This window comes from Agelaius phoeniceus, chromosome 4, assembly GCF_051311805.1.
Source record: "Agelaius phoeniceus isolate bAgePho1 chromosome 4, bAgePho1.hap1, whole genome shotgun sequence".
Lineage (NCBI taxonomy): Eukaryota > Metazoa > Chordata > Aves > Passeriformes > Icteridae > Agelaius > Agelaius phoeniceus.
This window is the reverse complement of record NC_135268.1, coordinates 13,427,290-13,451,688: the sequence shown is the minus strand read 5'-3', so window position 1 is coordinate 13,451,688 and position 24,399 is coordinate 13,427,290. Positions and strand designations below refer to the sequence as shown.

Genomic DNA, 24,399 nt, shown 5'->3' with positions numbered 1-24,399 from the left:
CATAAAGAGCCAATAAGTTATATAAATCATAGTTTTCATTTCCTTACTGAAGTAGTCAATAAGATTTTAACTTGGATTTATGCTGACTCAGTAGCACTTTAGCTCAAGTGTACTGGTCTTGGTTTTCCACAGCAATTGTTCACCCCAAGGCTATATCTCTTGCACAGCATCCAATGAAACCTCTGCCATGGCCTTAGCAGAGCTCTGTGGCTCCCCAGGAGGGGCCAAGTGCAGCCAGGGCAGTGTCCAAGCACACACCTGTGTGCAGGGCCCCTGGCCCCCCAAGAGCCAGACCCTGGGCTGGCACAGGCCATGCCAACCCTTGTGCCTCCCACTGCTCTTGAGAGGAAGCCACAAACCACACTGAAGCTCCATGCTGAAAGCAGGAGGAATGACTCCATGTGAGAGATGTTAAACCAAATACTTTTGTATTTAATTATGTTAAGAGCTGAAGGAAGTTAAAACCATAGACAAATGCACAGAACCGTCAATGACAATGAACCAAGGCAGCAACATTGTCATTCCCTGCTTGAAACAGTGTGTGAAGCAACTTCTAAACAAGTACAACCTGGGGTATTCATGTAGAACTGAAACTGTGATTTCTGTTTGCTTTACCTAGTACAAAGGATTTTCCAACACTTGAGTAACTTAGAACTAGGCCCATAGTTGTCATTTCCCCATCTGCTTCCCATAAGCAGATGTTTTCCTTTGTACACCAGTAATAGATTTCTCCCAAAAACAATGCAATCTAGTTTTCTTGGTAACACACAGCAGCATTCTCATCTTGTTCGTCTTCATCTCCATCCTCATCTTCATCCCCCTGATCTCCAGATTCAGTATCATCTTCATCTTCAACCTGAAATACAAGATGTATTGTGAGCAGTAATACCCCTTATTCTGATCCAACCTATTGAAGGCAAGACAAATGCTGAGTGCAAGTAAGCTTAAAGATAACCTAAACCAACAATGCCACATCAATTAATGCTTATTAAATGCAACTGCCATCTTACCATGTCCATAGTTCTTTATTTCTGCTGAAAAAAGAAGTGGCTGACCACCATGGACAACAGGCAGTGGTCAGCTTTCTCTGATGCCTGCAAGTAGTAGTTGATAAAGTAAATGATGGATTTAACTTCCCTCTATAGAAAGGGCCTCCCCAGACTTTGTGGATTGAGGATTACCATGCCCAGGCCTGTCTCAGACCCAAGAACTTCCCAGATTCATTCCCTGGCTTACCGCTACACCAAAGTCCTTCAGTTTCATCTTCTGTGCAGATATTTTCTGATCCTGGTCAGCCAGCAGCACCAGGAGATCATCCTGTTCTTTCTTGGATTCTGCAACTTCTCGCTCCAGCCTACTGTTCTTGTCTTGCAATATAGCAACTGTGCTAGTGGATGAGTCCAGCTGCTGCTTCAGTGATTCCTTCTCCTCAGAAAGGGCCTTGACTTGACTCTGGCAACAGGGGAAATCCCACAGCACATTACAACACAAGCACAGGTAAAGCTGAAGCCCTGTATCCTTCAAACACATCATGTACACAACCTTCAGCAGCTCCAGCTGACCATTGGTTCCTGTGGCCTTGTTCCCACACACACATCCTTACACAAACTACTATAGCTTGGATAAAGCAGAAACAAATATTAACAGTGGTTACTGGACTCTCTGTGCCACAGTAAAGCTACACCCTAGACTATCCTTATCAAGGCCTTAAAGACAGACAAATTTGGATTTCCCATGTGAAAAAGGCAGGAGACATCCAGCTTCCCTTCCAGAGCCTAAGGATGCTGATGAAACAAACCACTTGCCCCAGCCCTGGCTATTGCAGTAGGCCTCCTAATGCAAGGCTGAGTAGCCAATGGCTGGGTTTGGTGCTCACCCATTACCCACCTTCAGCTCTTTGATTTCTTGCTCCAATCGTGCCTCCAATTCTGAGCTTGTGGCTGCTGGTGCACCACTGTCTCCTAACATGGGATCTGCAGCTGTGTTCTGTGGACAAGGAATTCCCCCTCAGTGTTGCACATACTAAGACAGCAAGCTGGGACATTACAGAGTCAGTTTCTTAGAAGCATGTTCTCTTTTTACAGCATAGCCGAGGTATGTGATGACATACACCCCATGCTGCAAGGCATCAGCAAACAGATCTGTGCTTTCTCGGGTCTCAGACTCGTACACACATGTACACACCAACAAGAAGACAAAGCAAAACCTTTATTTCCTAGCAGCTGCACTTGAAAGACTTGGAGTTTTTTTCCTAGGCAGATCCTATTACAGGCAATCCACCTTTGCTCTGATCATATTCAAGTGCCACAGAAGTCTTTTTATTAGGCTAAACATCCAATTTATTAGGCTGAAGTTGCAATTCTTTGTATAAGGCTACTAAAAATAGCAACAGTTTCATCTCAGTCAGCCCTACACAAAGTCATTTCGAAAATGTGGCAGCTGCCTGTCAGCTACAACTGCCATATGGCACAAATTTGAGACCAATGCTTCCCAGTTGGAGCACACTTAAGCCAGTCCTCTAAGGAAGGGAGCAGTAGCATGTAGGATGGCCATGAGGTGGCCTGACAGCTGGAGGGAGACCAGGACACACCTCTGCCTCCAAAGGCACCATCACACATGGGCAGCAGGTGAGCAATGGCATCTTCCCTCCCAGCAGCTGAGTCTGCCTCTCCCAGACCCTGTGTGCATTGAACACTTGTTTGTCAGCTGCTTGTGGGCCCCTCTTCCTGCAGCAGGATTTAGCTGTTAGCTATGCTGTGGAACTGTCTCAGGAACATTTTCAGACAACTTGTTCAGGCTCTGCAGCCCAACATTCCCTTTCTAAAGCAGTTTATTAGTTTTGAAGGCAGTGAAATTTACATAGCCACAAGGCTTTACTGCCTCATCAGTTCAGTCCACAGCCAAAAAACCTCTGCAGCATTTGGAGGCCTGCACAGACAGATGTCCCTATCATTTGCCCTTCAACTAGACATCAGCCTTCATATTACTATCCTCAACTGCTTGTAAGAATAATGATCTCTCTCATGTGTATGGTATCACAATTGTGTCTCACAAAGGCTATTACTTTAATTAGAGCTTAAGCTTGGACCAGACAGTAGTTTATAATTGTTTAAAAATGCCAAGGACCAGTGCCATCAGAGAGAACTAACTTAACTAAAAGTCCCCTCTATGCTCATGAAGGATTTGTCTGGGTAACTCATAATTTGAAACCCTGTTGAAATCACATGCTGATGTGTGCACTTAAAAGGAGCTTAGTTTAGGAAAGTAGCTACAGACAGTAGCAGGAAGGCAAGTCTTGAAGATTTAGTTCCCATAGACAGAACAAAGAACTAATTCACCAGTACCATCACTTGTAGCTTTTGATTCTCCATCTGAAGCTTGGATATTTCTGCAGCCTGTAGCTGTATCTGACTCCTGAGCATTTCTAACTCCTTTGGGAAACAGAGACAAAACTTCTCAGTTAATTTGATAAAACAACATATTCACATGAAATTTTCCTGAGGTGAAATGCTCCCAGACTAACTGCTTCATACCAGGAAATGTAACAGGAAAGGTGCCTCAGTGAGACCACAACAGCTCTTCCCTTAATTGACAAGGCTGGACAGCAACACACAGTACTGTCCACCCTGCTTTTCCAGCCCCTCTTCTGTGGAATGGCCAGCAAGGCACTGTCTGAGCCTCAGTCACTTTGGCCAGCAAGGCGCTGTCTGAGCCTCAGTCACTTCTATAAAGGTGTTTCAGACCACTTGCACTGCCACTGGTGTCCTCTGCACTGCCCCTCTCAGTGCACAAACCCATGGTGACTGGGTAATCCAGGCACCACTAGTTCTCCAAACAGAGGAACTCCAACAGGTATTTCTTGAGCTAACCTTAAAGAACTGAAGGCCCAGTGCTTTATTCTGTGCTGTACATCTAATACCTGCAAACCCTCATATCAACATTTAAACATACATTCTGTACTGGTTAAAACCATTTTGCAAATCAGTGCAAGTGTCTTCTGCTGGCTCAAACCTGCTTAGTGAAAACAACCGATTAATTTTTAGATGCATAAACTTGATGCTTCAAGATTAGGATCATCACAAAGATGTCTGATGAAAAACAGCAACACATTAAGGAATCAATGCTCTTCCCTGTAGACTAGAGCTCTCTTCCCAACCCAAGCCACCCCTGTTCAGCTGCACTGAAACACCACAGGTTCACCTTCTGTAGCTCATTACTGTGCTCCAAGCCACCAAATCTGCTGGTCTGTAAAGACTGCTCTGTAGCTCCCATCTCCAGCTGGGAAGAATTCTGAAAGAAAAATGGGGAAAAAATCAGCTTTAGTACTAGAATTCTAAATGTAGTCGTGTTGGCAAAAAAGTCATAGCTGTTTTTGTATTACCAAACTCCCAGCAGAGGAGATACAAGCAGGCTGAGCAATGCACATCAAAGCTCTCTACTGAGAGCAGCTGGTTGTGTCCTCTGAGGTGAGTGCAGAAGGAGCTCTCACCAGTGCAAATGCAGCACTTACCAATTTTTCTATCACAGAATCCTTTTCCTTTAACTGCCCTTGCAGCAGCTCATGCTTGTTTTTCCACTCTTCCAGTTCCTCTTTCAACTTGCTCACTTCTTCTGTCTGAATGCCATTCATCTGCAATGTGTCACCATGGGAATTATGATGCTGGGTGTCTTTTCCTAAACAGCAAGAGGTTACAACCAAGGTCAAACAAGCAGTTCCATAACTTGGTTTCCAGGAGACGAATCAAAGTAGTTGTTACTACCCATCCTGCTCCTGCCCCACAAGCCCTTCTTGACATTCCTTCAGGTATGTGTGTCGCCTTGCTGCTTCAGCCATTCTGTTCATCAAAAATAATGGCATGGACAAACTCTGAAGGTAATTGATTCCTTACATGTTTTTAATCCTAAGTAATGATGAAGGCAGTTTGGGTATTTTTAATCATGTCATGTATACCTTATCAGGCATTTTGACCCTGGGATAAGGAGAACATACTGCCCTGATTTACACACTAAATTAGCAATTTCTCTAGTGACAGTAACAGGCTTCATCTTGCACATCAGCCAGACCATCCTCCCCAGCTCACGCCTGCATTCCAGACCCAAACTTCAGCCCACTCCAGGGCCCATCTGGTCATATTCTGAACCTGGACAGGCAGTAACTGCTTTGGATTGACTTGCCCCGAGGCAGAGGCAGCCTCTCCCAGCAGCTCCCTGGCAGCCAGCAGTTCTCACAGCAAGGGTCAGCTCATACACCTGCAAGGCTGTCCCTGCTGAAGCTCTGCTGCAGTTGGCCAGAAGCCACATCTCTGCATAAGCATGATTTTATATTGTCACTCATACAGCCCACCTAGCTGTACTTTGAGGAGATTGTACTGGTCCTTATGCTGTTGGATCTGGGACACTTGCTGTGTGACTGTAGCCTGGAGCTGTTCATTCTGAGATGTTAAAGTGCTGATTCGCTGCTTTAGTTCTTCAAGCTCCTGGTCCTGTGAAAGAAAAGAGGCACCATACTAGATACATACAGTAATCATATATATAGTTATACTACTAACTCTTGAATACAATTCTGTCAGGAAGGTGAAGGAAAGCACCAAAACCTGAGCTCCACCACGCAGTACTGCCCAGCAAAGCCCCCTGCAAACCTAGCTAACTATGCTAGAAAAAACACCTGGCAAAGACAGGAGCAGCCTGTCACACCAATAACAGAAGGAAAAATGGAGAGGTGGGAAGGTGGCTGATTGTAATTCTTATCTAGCATACCAAAGCCTGCATTTTTTTTTGTCTACTACTTCAGGAGTCTTAAAAGAAATCATGGTAACTACACACATGACATGTTCAGTAAAGCCTCTGGTAGTTCCAAAGCATCCTTTATGCCTCATGTACCCCATGCTCTGATCTCTGAACATAGAGCACCTGCTTCAGTTTCCCATTTGCAGTTTAAATTAATTAGCTTTGTTCCTCTACTTCTCCATCCAAGCTGCAGCAACCACACAAGTTAACTACCCCTGGAAAATGGTTTTGAGAGTCCAATCCCAGCAGGTATAGCCAAACTTCACTAACAAACCATTTTTTCATTCAGCCCCATTTCATCTGTCCAAGTAAGAGCCCAGAAGTCAGAATTGCATCTCTGAAGAGCTGCAAGTTCTCTAATTCCTCATTTGAAATGAAAACACCCCAACACAGGTAAGAGCATGTGGTGCAAGGGAAAAAAAAGGACCTTAACCAGTGTTCCAAACACTGACATTTCAGCTGAATCTTGACAAGAGTTAGAAGCATTTCTGTATTGCTAGAATCCCTGTTACTTGTTTTGGAACAAGGGGGATTGGAGTGCACTGCAGTGCCTCCAGAAGACAAAACCAACAGCTTTTAGAGGCACATGTCTGTGCTCCCTCTTACCTGCTCTCTAATGACTTTTTTGTAGTGAGTCACAATGTTGTCATGCTGTTCCAATGTCTTCTTGACCTCCTCTTCCTTTTTATCTTCCTCACTGGACTTGTAAATTGCTTTACTTATGACACCTGTCAAAAACAGTTTCTTTCAGCTAGAGCTCAGTTCACATCTTTGTCCTCAAAACAGTCTCACAGTTTGAGGTCACTGCATTACAAACTCAGCCTGCACATTGAAACAGGGATTGTCACAAAGGCTTAACAGAAATGGTGACTTTATTGCAGTGTGCACATTTACTGCTTTTCTCTGTCCCAGATAAGTAAATGGGTGTTTTGAGTAATTCCTAAGAAAAAAAGCTGTGTTCTACTTGCACTAGGGCTCCACTACAGCTGCAGCCCAAATCATTCTGCAAATAAGTTAAAGACTTAATCTGCAAGAGCAACATGCAGATGAAACTGCTTGGGCAAATCCATCTTGACCATTGCTGCTTTAAGGATTTTTCTTTCTCTAGACTGATTTAAGTTTAAAGCAATATTAATAAACAGGACACAAGTGAGATATTAGATTGATGACAATCGTGCAGCACACACTAAAGCAAGTGTCCATTTCCTAACAAGCCAAGAATTTCAGCATTTATTTAATTTATCGATTAGAAACAGCAACTGTTTGGATTATGTACTTCAACAAATTAAGCTCCTACAACCATGGAATGTGTTCAGTACTTTAGTTTCTGTGTGAGCACAGGTTAACACCTCTAGGCCAGTGTGCTAACTCACAAAATCTATTGATCATCATTTCACTGAAGAATAGCAGGTAATCCAGTTATTTACACTTAACACTTTAACTGCAACTTGGTTATATGATTACTTACAGCTATTACCATAACTTCTGGTGTTATCGCACTACTTTCAGGAGTAACACAACATATGTTGCGTAGCTCACCCATCAGTACATGATAGCATCTCACCTTCCAATTCTTTCACAAGCTTTGTAAATTCATGGTCAAACATCATGTGGTCTGGACTAGAGAAACTAGGCTGTGGTTTCTGAGCAGCTCTAGAATAAAGTTCATGCTTGCTAATGAAGCCAAGCTTCTCAATGAAGTTCTCCCTGCCAATCCTCTTCTCAATCAGCTGCTTCAGTTTCTCTCTACAAGGAACAGACAAATCAATGCCAGTGCAACAAGAAGACAAGAACCCATCATTGTATCAAGGTGGGTTCTGCAAAGAACTCATTATCTGTCTCAAGTCTTAATCCCCCTGCTGTCAGCCTTCAAAGCCTCTTGAACCACTATCTGCCTTTCACAGAACCTTTCCCTGCAGTCCTGTTACTTCTCCATCATACTTACTTCCTGTAATTCTCAAGGGAATTGTCATTGTAGTAGATGGAAATGCCAAGCAACAGTGCACACAGGCCTTGGACAAGCTGCTCCTCTTCCCCAAGGTTTTCAGCTATCTGCCCTGTGAGCTGGAACTCTTGATAAGGATATTGGAGATAGTTCATAATCACAACACATGTAACACTTCTCCCTGTACACACACCCTTTTATTTACACACCAACCCAAGCTTTGTTAGGAAGCAAGACAAAAGAGCTGACAAAACCCTTACAAAGTTAACTCCTCTTTTGAAGGACTCCGGTGATCAGTGGTTTCCCATAAATTTCTCAGTAGCTGTCTGTTTAACCTGAGAGATTTACTTGTTCCAGAGCACACCTGCAGTGTAGATAAAGGTGGCAGTTTAGCCTTATGTGCTCATGCACTTGACTAGTTTTTCCCTGAAAAGTAAGCAGGCAAGTTAATGGAAGTACAAAGCATTCTCCTTGCCTCTTGAGTGTAAGTTTAGTTCACACTAACAACACCAACAGGCTTGTTGCACTGAGAGCTCATTTAGCTGGCAGACTGAGACTGTTTTCCACACTACTTTGGTACGTGCATCTTACACACAAGTCAGTGTACACAGAGCACTGGCAGTTAAAGGCTGATTTGGTCTCTTGGCCCAGGGCATTTTCTCTTTTGCAGAACCCCCACAGAGTGACCTGGACAAACCTTTAAGCTGACCATGAATAACCCAGCTCTGGCTAAGCAGGGGTTCTGGCCAGCAGGCCAAAGGATACAAAAGGCACATTGGCTGGATTGTGAAGGAAGTGGGTGACAGCAATGGAACAGTTGCTCAGCCACGTACAAAGCAACATCAGCAGTCCAACTCTGGTCTGTACTTTGCTGCCCTGTGAAGAATAAACACCCCCGTCATTACCTTTCCACAGAGAGGACTAAAATACAAACCCAAGCTGTATTGGATCAGAACTCACCTACTTCCACCTTATTTTTTCATAAACTGCAAGTCATGTCTTTCTAAACACCTGTTTGTTAATTATACTGAACCGCTTTAATGCTTGGGTAAAACAAGGATCAAACCAGTCACATTGAACTGTTTTCAGAGCAAATCAGCAAGCCACACAGGTGTGAAATATTACTCAATGCAAATCAGCACCAATATAAAACCATAACCTGTTAGTTTTGCATTTTTAATACAAGGGTGACATGAAGGAACAAGGTGTACATTTAGTCACACAAGGATTCCCTGGAAGATGCATCAAGACCTAGCCTGCTGATTTTAAAACTGCCAGGTGTTCCTAGTATTATTTTGAATACAAGAACAATAGTCCTGTAATGGCCTTTGGTTCAGACTATATGTACATTAAGCCAGCACGGCAAACACTAACTGCAGCCTTTTATTTATCCTAGACAGATAAAATTAGTTTTCATCTCCAAATCAGCTGTTACCAATTGTGTCTCAGCTGCAGGTATTTGGGCCCAGCTGAGCTCAGACAAGCACCCATCTCTTCCAACAGTCAACATTCAGATGGCAACCAAGGAAAGTGCTCCCTCCCTCACTTACACACACTGGCTCTAGCTGTCCCAGCAGATTTGCCAGCCCATGCACACGGGGAATAACCCCTGTAACTGGCAGTGGCCCTATGGCACATGGCTGTACCTCAACCTTCTCCAGCCTTGCTACCTGTGGCCCTTCCCTCTTGAGAAACGTGGAGCTTTGTTTCCGCAGCCCAGCACTTCAGCACACCCATATGCTGGAAGCAGCTGCAAACCACATTTATTCTACAGCCTGCCTGCTGTTCAGAGGTCAAACTGATGTGCTCTGCTAAAGATTTTCACAGAGCCCAAAACATCCTCTCTAAAAACCAGCTGTGTTCTAGACATAACATGAGAATAACACCTACTCTGACAGATGACAGCCCCCCATGGTTGCTGTTCCACAGTTCAGAGCTGGTAACAACACTGACCTGTGATCAGCAGGGTAAAATAACATTTCCACAGCAGAAATACTTGCTTTTTGTGTTGCCAATAACTAACTCAGCTGTGTTTTAATTAACAGCCTGGAAACCAAACAGTTCTGCAGGGATCACATGCTCATAACAAGATCCCTGCTATTCACAATTAGGCAGGCTAAATGGTTTTTGCTCCAGCATCAGGACATCAGCAGCATATGCCACTTCTGATGGTACCCTTGTTTGCTACAGGCCCTTCAGGAAACACTGTTTCTAACTGTTTTAGTTTTCCTTAGAAGGAACCCCACCTATTATGTGAACAGATGGTCCATTAGTGTGACCCCCAGGAAAGAAAGCACCAGTGCTGCCCAAGTACACATCCCATAGTTTTGGGAGCACCCCCAGAGATTCCCCTGGAGGCACCAAGAGTTTGTTATGCCAGGGAAAACCCAAACCACTGCAACACAAAGCTGTAAGTGGAAACACATCAAAAAGCAGTTAAAGAAATTCTCCCCAGCAGACCCCAGACAAGAGGGAAAGGCCTGCTTTTGGCAGGAAAACACACAAGCTGTGCCAAAAAATACATACCCGTCTGTCGATCTTATCACCCTGCAAGTTACACACAGATTACTTGAGAACCTTCCAGTGCAGACACATCCCCCCATACCTGAGTCCCTTTTGTCATGATTCTTCATGCTGAAGAATCACAAGCATTTCTACTGACTCAAATTTACCTTACACAGAAATTCCAGGAACAGGATAAAAATGAATACTGGCTATTTTTAGCTACAGCAGGAGAAAAGTCATAGGACCAAGTTCAAAACTCCAGTGTTATTTTCACTTGCAAAGTCTAATTGCCACCAGAGTTAGCCTGCTAGTAGGGAGCTGGTTTTCTCCCTGAGTGGTTCTAACATAGGTTAATGTCACAAGGAGGCACGGGCCAGGAGGTGAACTTCACTCACTTAACATTTCCCAAGCCAGGTATTAACACACTGAACAAGCTCAGGAAAGTTATATTTGCATAGCAAAGCCAACCATCAATACATGACAGCCTGTTTTTTTCATGATGTTTCCAATTAGCAGGTTCAGGTTAAACACCAAACAGGCACTACTTCAGCAAAAAACATGAGTGGGGATTCCACCAGTTAAACTTGGTTTCAAGGACAAGGCTAAGACCTGGATGCTTTGGCACCACCTGAGAACAGGCAGCATCAAGGAGTAATGTGATGGAAAAGGAAGATTTGCTGCTAGCTGTGTGCCTGCCATGCCATGCCCTGCCCACGAGTGCCCCTGTGCCTGTCCCCGAGCCGCAGCGGGCAGCGGTGCAGTACCTGTGAGAGGATGTTGGTGCACTGCTGCAGCAGCGACACAGGCGGGTTGCCAATGCTGGTGGCCAGCTGCACGCGCAGCAGCTGCTCCTTGAGTGTGCCGTTCTCCTGCAGGGCGTGGGCCAGCGCCACGGCCGCGCACCAGTTGGACAGCGAGTCCGTGGAGAAGAGGCCCCCGCACAGCAGCTGGCCCGCCGACACCGAGTTACCTGTAGCTACCAGAGCGGCCAAGAGGAACAAGGGGGGTTAACACAAGCCACAGAAAATATTTCTGGCAGCACAGCTAAAACACAGAAAAACCTAACTAGTGACATTTTAGACAAATCTAAGCCAAGTCACCCCACCCAGACCAGTCACTGAACAGCAGATAAATAAACCCTCAAGAAACACCAGGTGGTAAATGAACAGGTGCTAGCTCAGAACCCCGTGCAGAGATGGTGCACTGGCCTACCGTCAATAGTGGATGGCAGGAGTGTGGAGACGATTTCTCCTTGTCCTTTTTGGTTTTTGTACAGAAAGCACTGGAAGCAGTAGAGAACAGCACAGCGCAGCACGAAGGGCTGCCTCTCATTCACCATGGACATCAGCAGCACTACTATGGCAGGCCTGTGGGACAGCAAGGAAAAGCTGAGAACTGCACTGAGAATGAAAACAGCTGCAGGTACATAATACGGATCTACTTCATGGATAAGGAAAGCTACTGTGGCCTACCACTGCACCTATTACTATTTCAAACAAGGGAATTTAAACCCAAGGTGTTAAAAGTTTTTCAGTTATTTATACACAAAATAAGAGATGGATTATTCGTTTCCCTTGCCTCTAAGCCCTCTTTGGACTGTCCTCTGGCTGACAGCAACAGCAGCTCATCCTGATGAAGGATTTTTCAGTCATTGTTCATTTGTTTTTCAGGTACCACACAACACCAGTTGTAGGCCTCATCTCTCTGCAAATACACCCGACACCTTAATGCTGTAACCAACACACCCTATATGAACTTGAAGCTGTTACTCCAGATCATAATTCCAAGTGTGGAATTAAATAAATCTTTTGGATTCCCATACCACTACCTTATCCCCTAACAGAGTTAAAACACTTTTCTTCCTCTACCTTGGTGGATTAGAAGGTGCATTTACAGAGGCAAAGTAGTCTTGATTTGTCTGGCATCCTCGGATGACCTCTGACACAGTATTAATGGTCTGGGGGAAAGGGCAGAGAAGAAAGTTAAATTCATGTTTAAATTTGAGCCATGGTCTACCACCTAGAGCTTTCAACACTATTCCAGTTTACCCTGACAGTTCAGTACTGAAAAGCACATACAAAGTCTCAGCTAAGAGACTTAAGTAAAACCAGTGTGCACAAAATCAAGGCATTTAATAGCTGTAAAAGATGCTGAGCAAGGCTTAAGGGACACAAAGCTCAGTCACCTCCAGCTTAATTTTGTATGCCAGATCAGTTTTTCTATGACAGCAAAATAACAGCTAAACTGCACATCTCTAACAAGTGAAAAGCTGAAACCTTTTAAGAAATTATCAACTGTAATAGAGGAGTCCACACTCAAACCAAGCACATGATTTTATCAAGGGAAAAGTCCCTCACCCTACATTGCTAGCAGGGCTTTCTAGAAGCTAAAATCCCTCATCACTGGTAACATATCAAATTAGAATATCTGTAGACTCTCCCAAAAAATTAAAACAGCAATAAACCCACCCCCAAACCAGGAAAACTCATTAATCAATTCAGCTGCTCTGGGAAATGCTGAAATCTAAAGGAAAAAAAAAGCAAATCCAAATCCTTCCTGGTTGCAGGACACCAGAAATTCAACGTAAATGACTCTTCATTTAGGCTGCCCACAAAGGAAGCTGACACCTCTGGCATATGAAAGAGGTGCTTAGCAAATACTCAGTGAGCCTCTGCAGCAGCTGCTGATCCCTGCAGCACCCACCTGGTCCCTCCCTCCCCTCCAGCACTGCCCCCTTACTTCTGTGAGGATGTCAGCAGGAACGCCGGTGGCCATGAGGATGGTGCAGAGCTGCTGCAGGAGCCCACAGTGGAACATGGCCTTCTGACAGCTGCTGGTGGCACCAGGAGGGTTCGTGGGGGACACCAGGACCCGCACCAGCTGCAGAGGAGGAAACATGTCAGGGCCATGTAAACAGAGCCTGGCACCTTCTGAAGGCAAAAACTAACTCATTTTGGGGTTTCACTGTCAAACAGAATTGCTTCTAAAAATGGATACTGGAGACAATGAACAGAATGTTTATCTCATTGCTACCTATGGCTGCTTGGCTTTCAGTTTTATACGAGGGAATTCTTTATATAGAACACCCCTAATTATGTTCTTAGTTTAAATCTGTTACATCGCAGGTGACATCAAGTTATGCAACATGCCAGCCATCACACACTCACCTGTGACAGGGCTTGTGCTGAAAGCAGCACAGCTCCAGAGCACTGGTGGCTAATTCTGAGCTGAACACCTGGATTTCACAGTTGTGACATGACACTTTGCACTGCACAAGAGCTGACAGTGGTAATTAGGAGCTGTAACAGCACCTTACCTGCAGCATCAGGTGAAGATTAGTGACTTTCTGTGCAGACCACCCACAGTTGTCATCTCCAACCTCAAACCAGGGCTTCATACGCTGGATGTAGGAACCTTCCTTGAAGAAATTCTGATTGGAATTATTGTTCTTCAACAAGTTTTGCAACAGGAGGAGACAGTCTTCTACTACAATGCCTGAGGAGACAAAGTATCACATGGTGAATCAAAATATACCACATGGAAACAAATTAGCTTGTCCATACACTGAGGGTGCTCTAGACAGAACAGAGCACACATTTCTGAACTCTTCAGTCTTAACACACATTAGGCTTAGATCAATAACTAAGAACCTTGTGAACCCATACCTGTTTTTCTTCCCCAAGTACAGCTCATATCAGTTAAGTGGGTAAATGGGAACAACTGCCAACAAAACCTCACCATCGTTGTGTGTCCCCAAGTTCACCTGTTCTAGAATCAGGCTACACTGCCCCTATGAAATGTACTCAAAGTTCTTCCTGAACTCCATTGTGATTCCAAGGCAGCACCTCCTTCAGGCTCACATACTCATTCTCTACGATTACTGGCTACCATCTTCAACTTCTACTTTTTATTTTTTCAAATTACACTCAGATCAAGGCTCCTCCCGTCAGAGGAACACAAGTAGCAGGGGGAAAGCAGAGAAGTCTTAGCACACAGGAATTTACATAACAAGTCTCCTAAAAATATTAGCTGCCTAAAAATAGCAGCTTGAAATCAAAGGTTTTCTGAACACTCCCATGCCAACATACCTGGAATAATACAGCTGGGAGAGAAGCAGTAACTGCTCCTGCAGCCCACAGAAAGGTCATAGAACAGTAACCTGTCATGCTACTGAAATAGACTGTAGTAAATGCATCACATATTGCTAGTAAAAAAAACCAAGCCCTCAAGTGCTGAAATGTTTTTTTCTCCTTTTTAAAATTCTTTTCTCCTCCCAACAGGTGACTGACTCCTCAAGAAGCTGACCAGAAAACTGAAGTTGCAACTGAACGAACTGAGCAAGCTGTTACTTCCAGCCACTCCAAGCATCCAAGGATCTCATGGGAAGAATGCAGATGCTTAACTGGGTAAGTGACAAATGCAGCACACACATGTGGCACTGCCATTCCAGGCACATACAGGCACAGGCTCAGGTCAAGCAAGAACCACTAACTCCTGCACACACCCTCAGAGGAGTGACCTGGTGTTCTAAAAAAGTACACCAGCTTCTCAAAAGACACTGAAACCCAACTACCTGGTCAATCTGGTCTCGCTTACTTTGTTACAACCAGTCTGTAAATTGTGATCCTTTTACCCACTGACCAAGCTCCAACCACCCACTAAGGTAAGCCTGGCAACATCAGCTCACAGTTACAGAAAATCAAAACTAAGTCTTAGATTCCACTGTACCTCCATCACTGTTTCCTTCTTCTGTTATGATATCCAGAAGCCTCTCAAAGGCATTTTCAAAGGCAACAATCTTCTGTATGGCTGCATTGCTTTTGGTCAACTGCTGTAACAACAGGACCCCCTTTACAGGTGGAAGAGAAAAGAAATAAAACCTGGGTTTTAACAGAACTTCATTGCTTTTCACAAGTCCCAGCTCCTGGGAGGATGCTGAATCAGCAGCACACCCTCAGCCAGGATCAGAGGCACACCCCACACCCCCCAGCTCAGCACTGCACACCCCCCATGGGCAGCAGCTCTTCAGGCACTGACACAGAGGATGGCAGGGCCCTGCAGAGCCCCTGCACTCACATCATTGCGGATCACCTCCCTGGAGTCTGCCAGCAAATCCATCAGGCGGGACACACCTGCAAGGAACCATTTCTAAATATACACAGGCAAGGGTGCAGCTTTTCCAGGCTGAAGTCTTCAGGACACCTTGCTTGAGACCCCTCCAGGCCTCTGCCATGTCTGCTGAGCATCAAGCTCTGAATGAATCAGCAGTGGATTCAAGCACTCACCCATGGGGCTGACGAGAATGATCTGCTGCACTTGAGGCCCCTGCTGCTTTAACAGAGATGTCAGCAGCTTCACTCCAGGCCAGCGAACATGGAAATCAAATTCCTGAAAGGACAGGAAGGAGCACATGAGGTAACCAACTCCTCAGTATTTAACTCAGATACACTGGCAGTTCCTTCATACTGCTCAAAGCATGACATGGGTTCTGCACAGGAAAAGTAGAATATCATGTTTCTTACTGAAGTTGGACTACAAAGCAAAGGGAAAAAAAAGAGAGTATTGTATAGTTCTCTCTCAAGCAGTCATATCCTTAGGTTGGGAACAAAAATTTTAACAGCTCCAAATAAAAAGCAGTCCATCAGGACAAACCCAGTGGAAAATGAGTCAAATATCATGCGGCTGGAAAGCAGTTATCCTTTCCACTTGAACTGCATCTCAGACATAACTGTGTCCTGATGCTTTAGTCATCATCTGAAAAGTAGTTGTTGTGCAAGGGACAACCACTGCTGTTTGGGGAGCAATAACTTTTATTCCTTCTAATTAAGTAACTAAACCCCTTTCTCAAGTAACAGTATGAGAGAACATGGCCACAAGGTGCACCAGGGCAAATTTAGATTAGCTATTCAAGGAAATTTCAAAAGGTGGTTGGGCATTCCAAACACTGACCAGAGCAGCAGTGGAGTCATCCCTGGAAGTGTTCAGGAATCACAGGTGTGGCAGTTTGGGACATAGCTTAGCAGTGAACATAGTGATGCTGGGTTAGCAGTTAGACTCTATGATCCTGGAGGCATTTTCCAACCTAAATGATTCTGTGATTCTCCTCCATGTCCCCCTGCTTTAAAAGCTGCACCAGTGGTGTTCATGCAGGTCAGTCCTGACTCACCTCCAGCCCCACCTTGACTGGATGCTGGCACACCTCACCCCTGACACCAGCTGACACCTCACCCCTGACACCAGCTTCACCAGGACAAAACCATGGCTCTCTACGTTAGCAGCCTCAACATGACTCAGTTACTCACCTCCACCAGAGTCAACAGCAGAGTGACATTTTCTTGCTGTTTAATGAAAATCTCTGTGAACTGACTTCCCAAATCATCCACTTGTTTTGCTGAGTTTTCTTCTGTAACAGCAAAAAAAAACATATTGCAACACAACTAGAACAACATCAGCAGCTGTGATTTTTATTCTTACTAAAATAAGGCCATGGGTGACCATAAAATTTTCAGTCACTGTTATAAATGTTAATTGAATTATTCTCAAAACAAACACCAAAATAAGCTTTTCACAAAACAAAACCCCTACATTATTCTAAATGCAGCTTTTGAATCTCAGCAGTTACATCCCCATATAGCTCCACTAAGCCAAGACAGCAGCCCTTCATGAGTACCTACACTGATAGGCAAAAGCAAAGTCCATGTCACACCAAGAGCATTGAAGGGTAAGGAATATAAATATCTAAAGCTAATTGGCCCAAACATCTTTCTTACTCTAGAGGGTTTAGCAATAGAAAAAGACCTGAACATCAAGAAGGGAAAAGAAGAGTCACACAAGTAAGCATCACAGCCTCTCAGTCTAGGAATCTGAATTGATTTTAAATGTGCCAGAATTGAGTGCCATCCCATTCTTCACCCTGCAGTTACACAGAATTGGGCTACCACATGAGTTGTCTTACAGATTTCTTTCATGCATCACTTGCATGAACAAAAAACAAAGGCTAAAGTATCCACAAAATCAACAAACCCAATGCAAGCAACATCTCTGTACCACTGCTATTTTTCTAGGCTGAGTGACAATTCACATAACTGCTCCACAAAACAGGGGCATGTAGGTACTACTGATTGACATAATTAGGCTGAAAAACTGAGCAGGAGCAATTCTAATTCAAAGGGAAAGTGCTGGTTTTAATAGAAAGAAACAGAAAAACAGTAAAGCAATTCAATTTCTGACTTGGGATTTTCTCCTCCAAAACCCACTCTGCTTTAAATTTCTAGCTGTAGAAATTACAATATATTACAAAAACGGTTAAAAGGGAAGATTGACCATGAGCAAGAATAGTTCTAGCCCAGGCACCCAGCACCTAACAGGACCTAAGTCCTACTGTGACCTGCCTGAAGCTGAGGCTATTAACTCTAGGCCATTCCTGAACTAACACATTCATTTACAGAAATGAAGGTTAACAACTCCACACAAGTTCAGTTCCTGTACTTGCTGCTGTAGACTAAAAGGCAGCTCAGCTGGGAATCACACAAGGATTGCACATCCTGTAGCTGGATGCAGGCCAAGGAGAGAGTCCAGAAAACCTAAACATTGTGACATCAAAATTCAGTCAAAATACTTGACTTTGACTTTTCCATGAGCTGAACATCCTTGTCCCACCCTCACTGCAAACAGCAAGTGTCAATCTTGCTGCCAGCTGCTGCCCTTGCACAAGCTCCAGTGCTAAGGCAACCCCTGAGCAGCACACACAACTTGCACAGCCTCTCTCAGGCTGTAGTTGGTTTCCCTTACTCCAGCTCAGGATTCTTCTATGAAAGGGCCAAATCACATTTCCTCTGTTCAACTATTTCTTCTAGTAGGTTTAATAAAAAACTAAACAGCAAAGGCAAACTATTTTCCACTTACACCAGAGATCTTGCAACCAGCCTTCTACCCCTAATTGTTCCTTAAATCTATACATTCCCAGGGCTATCTCCAATCAAGCCAGCAGCTTCTATCTAGTAAGATCAGATCAACTCACTACCAAGCGGCACAGCAGACTAGAATTTAGTTTAAAAAATAAAATCAGTTTCAAAAAGAGAACATGCAAAGCATTAGTGGTAACCTAGGGTGGAAGTGAATATTGTGAATATTTTAACATGCATTGCTTAAAAGAGACACTGTGAAGGATGCTCCCATGCAGCTGATGCACTGGTGTCCAGCTCCAGGGCAAACAGAAACTCTGTTCACCAACTTAGGTCTCTTAGAATCTTACCAGTTTGGGCCTGCACACCTTCCACATCCTTACCAGGAATTTACCATCACTGCAGTCTCTGGGGATCTGCTGGCATTCAACATGCCAAACCACAGGAGAAGTCAAATTGGAAACACACTTGAGCTCCAAAGAGTAAGGATAGAGCAGAAGGCAAATGCCTTCCCTGAGCTCCAGTGCAAGCTCCTACAGTGTCCTTTTTAAACAGCAGGAAGTGTTACCAGCAGGAGCAGTGACTAGGGCTAAAACTAAGTGCCATAATTATACAAGTAAAGGTTCTTTTACCTTCAGAGTCATCTGGCAGGGCAGATAAAATAAAAAGAAACAAGAGACAGGTTTACCAGTTGAACAGCTTTCCACACAGCACAACCAATTACAGCATAAGCTCAGGTTCGCAAAGCAGCCATCCCAGCTTCCTACAGCAGCTGGACTCCTGTGGCAGTTCTTAGGGAAGGGGTCAAACTGAGGCACTCCATAACCCTAACAAACCTGGTCATCTGTCACACACAACTCCAACTGGACAAGTCTGAGCTCTTTGGAAAAACCTGCCAACACTTTTCTCCAGTCCATGATCAAGGCCTCTACCACAAACATGAACTCACCAGCACTATGAAACCCTGATCTTGTTCTAAAACTTTTTAATCAAGATGGGGAACTGGAGGAACATGGAAAAGAAAGCCGAGCACAATTTGAAACGTGGCTTAAAATAACATTCATTGGCCTTGGAGACCAGTTTAATGGCCTTCAAAAAAAATCAAACAGGTAGGAGTGGCATGGATTTTCACAGCCCAACTGTACAAAGACAAGTAGAATCTTTCTAAGTCTTTTTATCCACTGCCACAGCAGGGTTGAAAAAGGTTTTCACACTTATATGTGGCACCTTACTGCAGCTATCTGAGATGTCACATCTCAAAATCCTTGTTAAATCAGGAGATGGTAATGTCTCATTTGGCAGTAACAGCCAGAACTGTCCTTTCCCAACAGCAGAAGACTTGATTCTTGACTTACAAACTAGAAAAAAGTTACCCCACTCCAACCTGGCTCCTGTTCAGAGAACAAAGTCTTTTTTAATTAATAAGCAAGAGATCCAGTGTTACTTTAATGCAAGCTGCATACAAGATCTTGAGCGTTATCCTAAGAGCTATATACAATAACAGAGCAGGTCTAGGTGAGCATTAGTAAATCAGTTTTACAGCTGGTAACTTGAACAAAGCACCAAGGAAAGCAGTGCCACAGTTAAATACAACTATTACTACAAGGGCTTACCTTGCTCCTCCTCTTCTAGGTCATTGGATATAACATTGTAGAGTGTGTCCAAAGCATAGCCAATTATTTCAGAATCTGAACTGCAAATGAAAGAACCACTTGTCTTTAATGACTTATTTCCATCTGCTCTTACAACATTGCTCTTCTGCCCAGGCAGTTCCCCTTGAAGCACTAGGCCAAGAAAGCAGCACAGATTTATTGCAGCACCACATAACCATGAGCTATCTGCTCCCTGAACAGGGTCAAGCTCCTTTTACCAGTTCCATTCCCTCAGGTGAGCCTCAGAAGTCTGGTGAAACCAGATGACCACAGGACTCTTCACTGTAGGTGCATCTTGAATTTTCCAAGTCACTCCCTCCAGCCTGCTCCTCTTCCAGCAGAAACCCCTAGGAATACTTCGAACTTGCCAGAAGAACACCCAGTGAAGATGCAGACAAGCTTCAGCATTTCCCAGGTGGGACCCTCCCTGCTACACTGTCAGACAGAACCAGAGCCAGACCTCAGAGCTCCAGGGAATGCAGCAGCAGCTGTGGATTCTGACAAACAGGCAGCCTCTGTGTCACCAAAACCACTAAAGCTAATTATTATAGGGTTTTGAGCTCCAGCATGCCCAGGGACTGCAGGGAAGCCCAAAGCATTAGTTCAACCTGCTCACACCCAGACTTCTCTCAGGAAATACCTGTTCCTTCTGCATTACCAAGGCTGAACCATCTCTAAACCCTATGCTACAACCAAGACACCCCAAATATAACTATATCATTTCTGCTACTTGCTTTCTTGCTCTTAAAACAAAAGAAAATGAAAGCAGTTGGTTAAAAAAAAAGGGAAAATCAAGGCTAAAACCACAGAGAACAGTGTATCCAAGTGCAGAAGGACACACCTCACAGCATTTTCATGATTTTATCAAGCATCTAAAAAGAAGACTGTGAAAAAAAGTCTCTCACTCCAGCTTCTAAGTACTTACTCACACTAATCTCCAAGGCATTCCAAGTAAGGCCTCCACAGCAGAGATATATGAGCATTTCATGAGGCTGCTAGGCTGGTTTAGAGCAGAGGCCTGAACAACCACCTAACCTTTTAGTCCATGGAAGCAGCCTCATCCAGCAGGTATGACCACACCTCCAGCCTGCTCATGCTTTCCCTTCACTACCATTTTAGTTCTTCAACACACTACCACAAAGTCTACAGTTCCCTTTTCATAGAAATGAAACAGATCCACACCTGAAAACACATAGAAAGCCTTCCTTGGAAAGCTGAAAAGCAAGGCTGCAGCTTGGTGGGTTCTTTAACATCCCTGGATAGGGAAATGACAGCAGCTCCAAAAGAAAAAGCACATTTAACATACACATGATTAAAAGCAGGCCTTGTTTCTCTGCTTGAAACAGAGCACAAAATGAGGACAGCAGCATCCCACCTCTGCTGTTCACTGCCTTGCCACCATCTGCTGTTCAGTACATCCTACATCCCATTGATTATTCTGTTAATGCTGAACTGCCCAGCTCTTACTGTACAGTAAAAACCATTCAAGAAACAAGACTTCCCAGGCATCCATGAGAGGCAGCCTTTGTGCAAGGCAACATTCCAGCACAAGGCACCTCTCTTCCTGAGCAGCTGCAGGGCAAAAACAAAATAAAACAAAAAAAAACACAACAGGCAGAAAAGAGCATTTTCCCCTTCTGCAGAAAGCTTCAGGGTATTTCAGGTGGACATTGGAAAGGTTCAAAGATCAGACCTATGGGTACACACCAAAACAGCAGCCTCTGTCACACCAGCAGCCTCCCACACTAGGTGACAGCTGAGGGACAGCTGAGCCTGTGACTCACTTATTAACCACTGAATCAGTTCAGCTGGTCTGGATTTCCATTGAGAGAGTCCAGGAAACCTCACCTCTACCATTACTGACAGCAAACAGTACCAGGAACTCTAACACATAACACTGCACTGATCACACACAGAAACTACAACTCTGTCTCCAAGCAGCCACAGCAACCAAAAACTGGCCCAGCTCCTGTGCTGCCCCACCAAACATGCAATAGCAAATCACTACAGCAATACCCCAAAGCCAACATTTCTTCAGCTGAAAACTCAAAAAAAAACCCCATCTATTTATTATTTCTTTTCAACTGCAGCCTGAGTCACAAAGCATGTGCACAGAACCCCAGCACACAATTTCGAAAGCATCAATTGGAGCCCCAAAAGCACTGAAAAGCCTCAAGTTCTTGTCCTTCTCAACTGGACCAGTAGAGCCCCGCCTCCCCTCTCAAAGTTCAAATCTGCCCTCAGAGCAGATAAGTGGATGAAAGTAGGCTCCTTAACCTAGTTTCTTTAAGGGCTTTCCCTCCACATCCATGACAGCTACTCCTATAACCTTCCCTTTCACTCTTTGCACCGAGTCAGACATTCAATTTTAACTAGCCAGCCCACAGAAAAGGAGTAACAGGGACTTGCCTAGACAGCAGCCTCAGACCTTCATCCTAGCTGGCATAACTGGCCAGGCAAGAAAGGCCTCCATCAGCAGAGTTTCACATCCTATGTCCATAACTGGGGCAGGAGGCCTTGCAGACACTGAACTGCAGCTTTCCTAATTCTCCTCAGCACTGCCATCAAAGGACATGCTCCTCCTTCCAGTGGATGCACAGCTAGGTATTCACAGGCTCACAACTGGCTCATACAAACTGACCAGCCTGATGTTGAAATCCACACTGAATGACTATCCCCATGCATCTGCCTACCTAAATATCAAGTATGTGCAGTATTTGAGGCTTAAATTCAAGGACTGCAAACAGGTTCCACAGTACAAGATGTGGGCACTGTCAAGTATAGCAGTGATTGCAAGGATGGATGACAAAGACATTCCAAGCACTGGATTGTGTAAGTATTAAATTCCAGTCCACACACAGCACTCAGACTCATGCCATCGGCCCTAGCAGCAGCCTCAGAGTCCTGCTCCCCCATTTGCCTGAACCCAACTTGTTTTTTAACACACATGAGCAAAACCACACCCCTGGTGACTTGACTCTCTCTTAATTCTATCTGGCTCACCTTTTGCCCAACAACAGCTTGATCTGGGTTATTCCAAGCAGTGCATTTACTTAACAGGATCTGTTTGGACTCACCTCTCTGGAGTAATGCAAACATAGCCCTAAGAAGCATTAAGACATACTTTGGTAGTACCTTCGCTTTCTATCCCTCATCCTGATTCCTGGAATTCTGTTCCTTTTACCTCCAAACAATCTCTGAGGACATGTACCAGCATAAAAAGCCAAGGTGGCAGAGGAGTTGTCAGAAACCCAGCTCCCTCCCAGCTCTGTCAGTACAGGGCAGCAGGTGTGCATATGCTGTGTCAGCAGCAGAGCAGGGTCAAGCCAGCAGCGCAGAGCAGCTGCAGGATGCTTACCGGTCTGTCTGGAGAACGTGGATCAGGTGTTCCATGGCCTGGATGCCCACCTCCAGCCGGTATTTCTGTTTGGAGAACAGACAAACGCTTAATGGTCGAGCCCAAACACCAAACAAAGCCTTTTTAACAGCACCTGACAAAGCTACTTCAAATTCACGCTGCTGCTCAGGAAGCTGGCCACGTACCTTGGATAAAGACTTGAGAGCACGTACGGCATCCCTCCGGTCATCCAGCAACGTGGACGAAGCGACTCGGTCACAGAGCTTCTGGATCTGGAAGAATAGGCACAACACACACACGAGATAAGGCGGGGCAGTGCAGGGGAGTCTCCCGGTACCCGCCTACGGCCCGGGCCGCACGGCAGAGCGGCTCCTGCCCCGCTCCGGCCCCGAACGGCACCGGGCACCACCCGGGCCTGTCAGCGGCAGCGCCGCAGCCGCCGGCCACAGGGCGGCCCCGGCCGGGGCTGTCGCGGCCGCCCGGCCCTGCCCCAGGCCGGCCGCGTCTCCCGCTCACCGTGTCGGCCCCCGAGGGCTGCGGGCCGGCGCTAGGGCCGCCCATGACGCCCCGCAAGAAGTTCATGGCGGCTCGGGCGGCCGGCGCTGCCGCTCCCCCCGCCGAAGGAAGCGGCCGCCGCGCCTGCGCTGCCACGTGGCACGGCCGGGCCGGGGCGGGGCCCGCCTCGGGGGCGCGGGGAGCCGGGCCCGCCGGGTTCCGGGCCCGCCGGGTTCCCTGCTCTGCGCCACCGGGGTCGGGCCCACGGCGCCGTTCGCCTTCCTCCTCAGGCCCGAACAGCCTCGAACCGCAGGGCAGCGCGCAGCGAACAGTACATCAGCACGGGCTGGGGGCGTTAACCTGACGGAGAATAAAAAAAAGCACATAACTTTAACACAGCTCCCCCCGCGTCTGTGCATCCACAACAACCCCTAAGCAAACGCTCAGGCTTGGAACTCCGGAATTGCATTCACTTCTAATGAAAAAACAGCAAGGGGATAGCTACCCTTAACTACAAGAAGAAAAAGTCCAAGCACTACTGAAACTGAGTCACCTCAGTGAGAATCAGAAGCTTACCTAGACAAGACTGATGGTTCAAGTCCAAGAGCACCACGAAGTTCTTAAATTGCTTCCAGATGCTGAATGCCCCCATTGGATGCTACTGAAACATATTTGGGATTCCTGCTGAGGAGCAACAGCCAAGGACCAGAACCTCAAACCCTTCAGGCACTGCACCCACATAGCAGCTGCCAG

General features: G+C 45.4%; 1 protein-coding gene across 6 annotated transcripts; it reads right to left on the bottom strand.

Moving 5' to 3' along the window:
• Positions 1–411: 411 nt before the first annotated feature.
• USO1 (USO1 vesicle transport factor) lies at positions 412–24,306 on the bottom strand. Of its 6 annotated transcripts, none has more exons than XM_077176909.1 (27): positions 24,223–24,306; positions 23,668–24,006; positions 23,337–23,423; positions 23,152–23,216; positions 19,755–19,834; positions 18,774–18,785; positions 16,540–16,640; positions 15,523–15,625; positions 15,314–15,369; positions 14,966–15,086; positions 13,554–13,732; positions 12,977–13,117; positions 12,106–12,194; positions 11,450–11,604; positions 11,002–11,207; positions 10,259–10,279; positions 8,498–8,608; positions 7,733–7,851; positions 7,352–7,533; positions 6,394–6,515; positions 5,345–5,483; positions 4,511–4,674; positions 4,201–4,290; positions 3,345–3,431; positions 1,888–1,986; positions 1,237–1,452; positions 412–856 (listed from the first exon to the last, which is right to left on the bottom strand). In XM_077176909.1, the coding sequence occupies exons 2-27, from the start codon at positions 23,731–23,733 to the stop codon at positions 749–751; spliced, it is 2,919 nt and encodes a 972-aa protein (XP_077033024.1). In that variant the 5' UTR covers positions 23,734–24,006; positions 24,223–24,306; the 3' UTR covers positions 412–748. The 6 variants fall into 6 exon arrangements, with proteins under 6 accessions (XP_077033024.1, XP_077033023.1, XP_054488567.2 ...); XM_077176908.1 differs by having other exon boundaries at positions 11,002–11,213; positions 24,223–24,304; XM_054632592.2 differs by lacking the exon at positions 18,774–18,785 and having other exon boundaries at positions 11,002–11,213; positions 24,223–24,304.
• Positions 24,307–24,399: the final 93 nt, after the last annotated feature.

Excerpts from the sequence above, each read along its gene's own strand:
- USO1 (XM_077176908.1), bottom strand. The coding sequence starts at position 23,733 with ATGAACTTCTTGCGGGGCGTCATGGGCGGCCCTAGCGCCGGCCCGCAG. Across the intron at positions 12,195-12,976 it reads CTGCTGACATCCTCACAGAA|ACCATTAATACTGTGTCAGA; the intron begins GTAAGGGGGCAG and ends CCTTTCCCCCAG. Across the intron at positions 857-1,236 it reads TGAAGGACTTTGGTGTAGCG|GTTGAAGATGAAGATGATAC; the intron begins GTAAGCCAGGGA and ends CTTGTATTTCAG.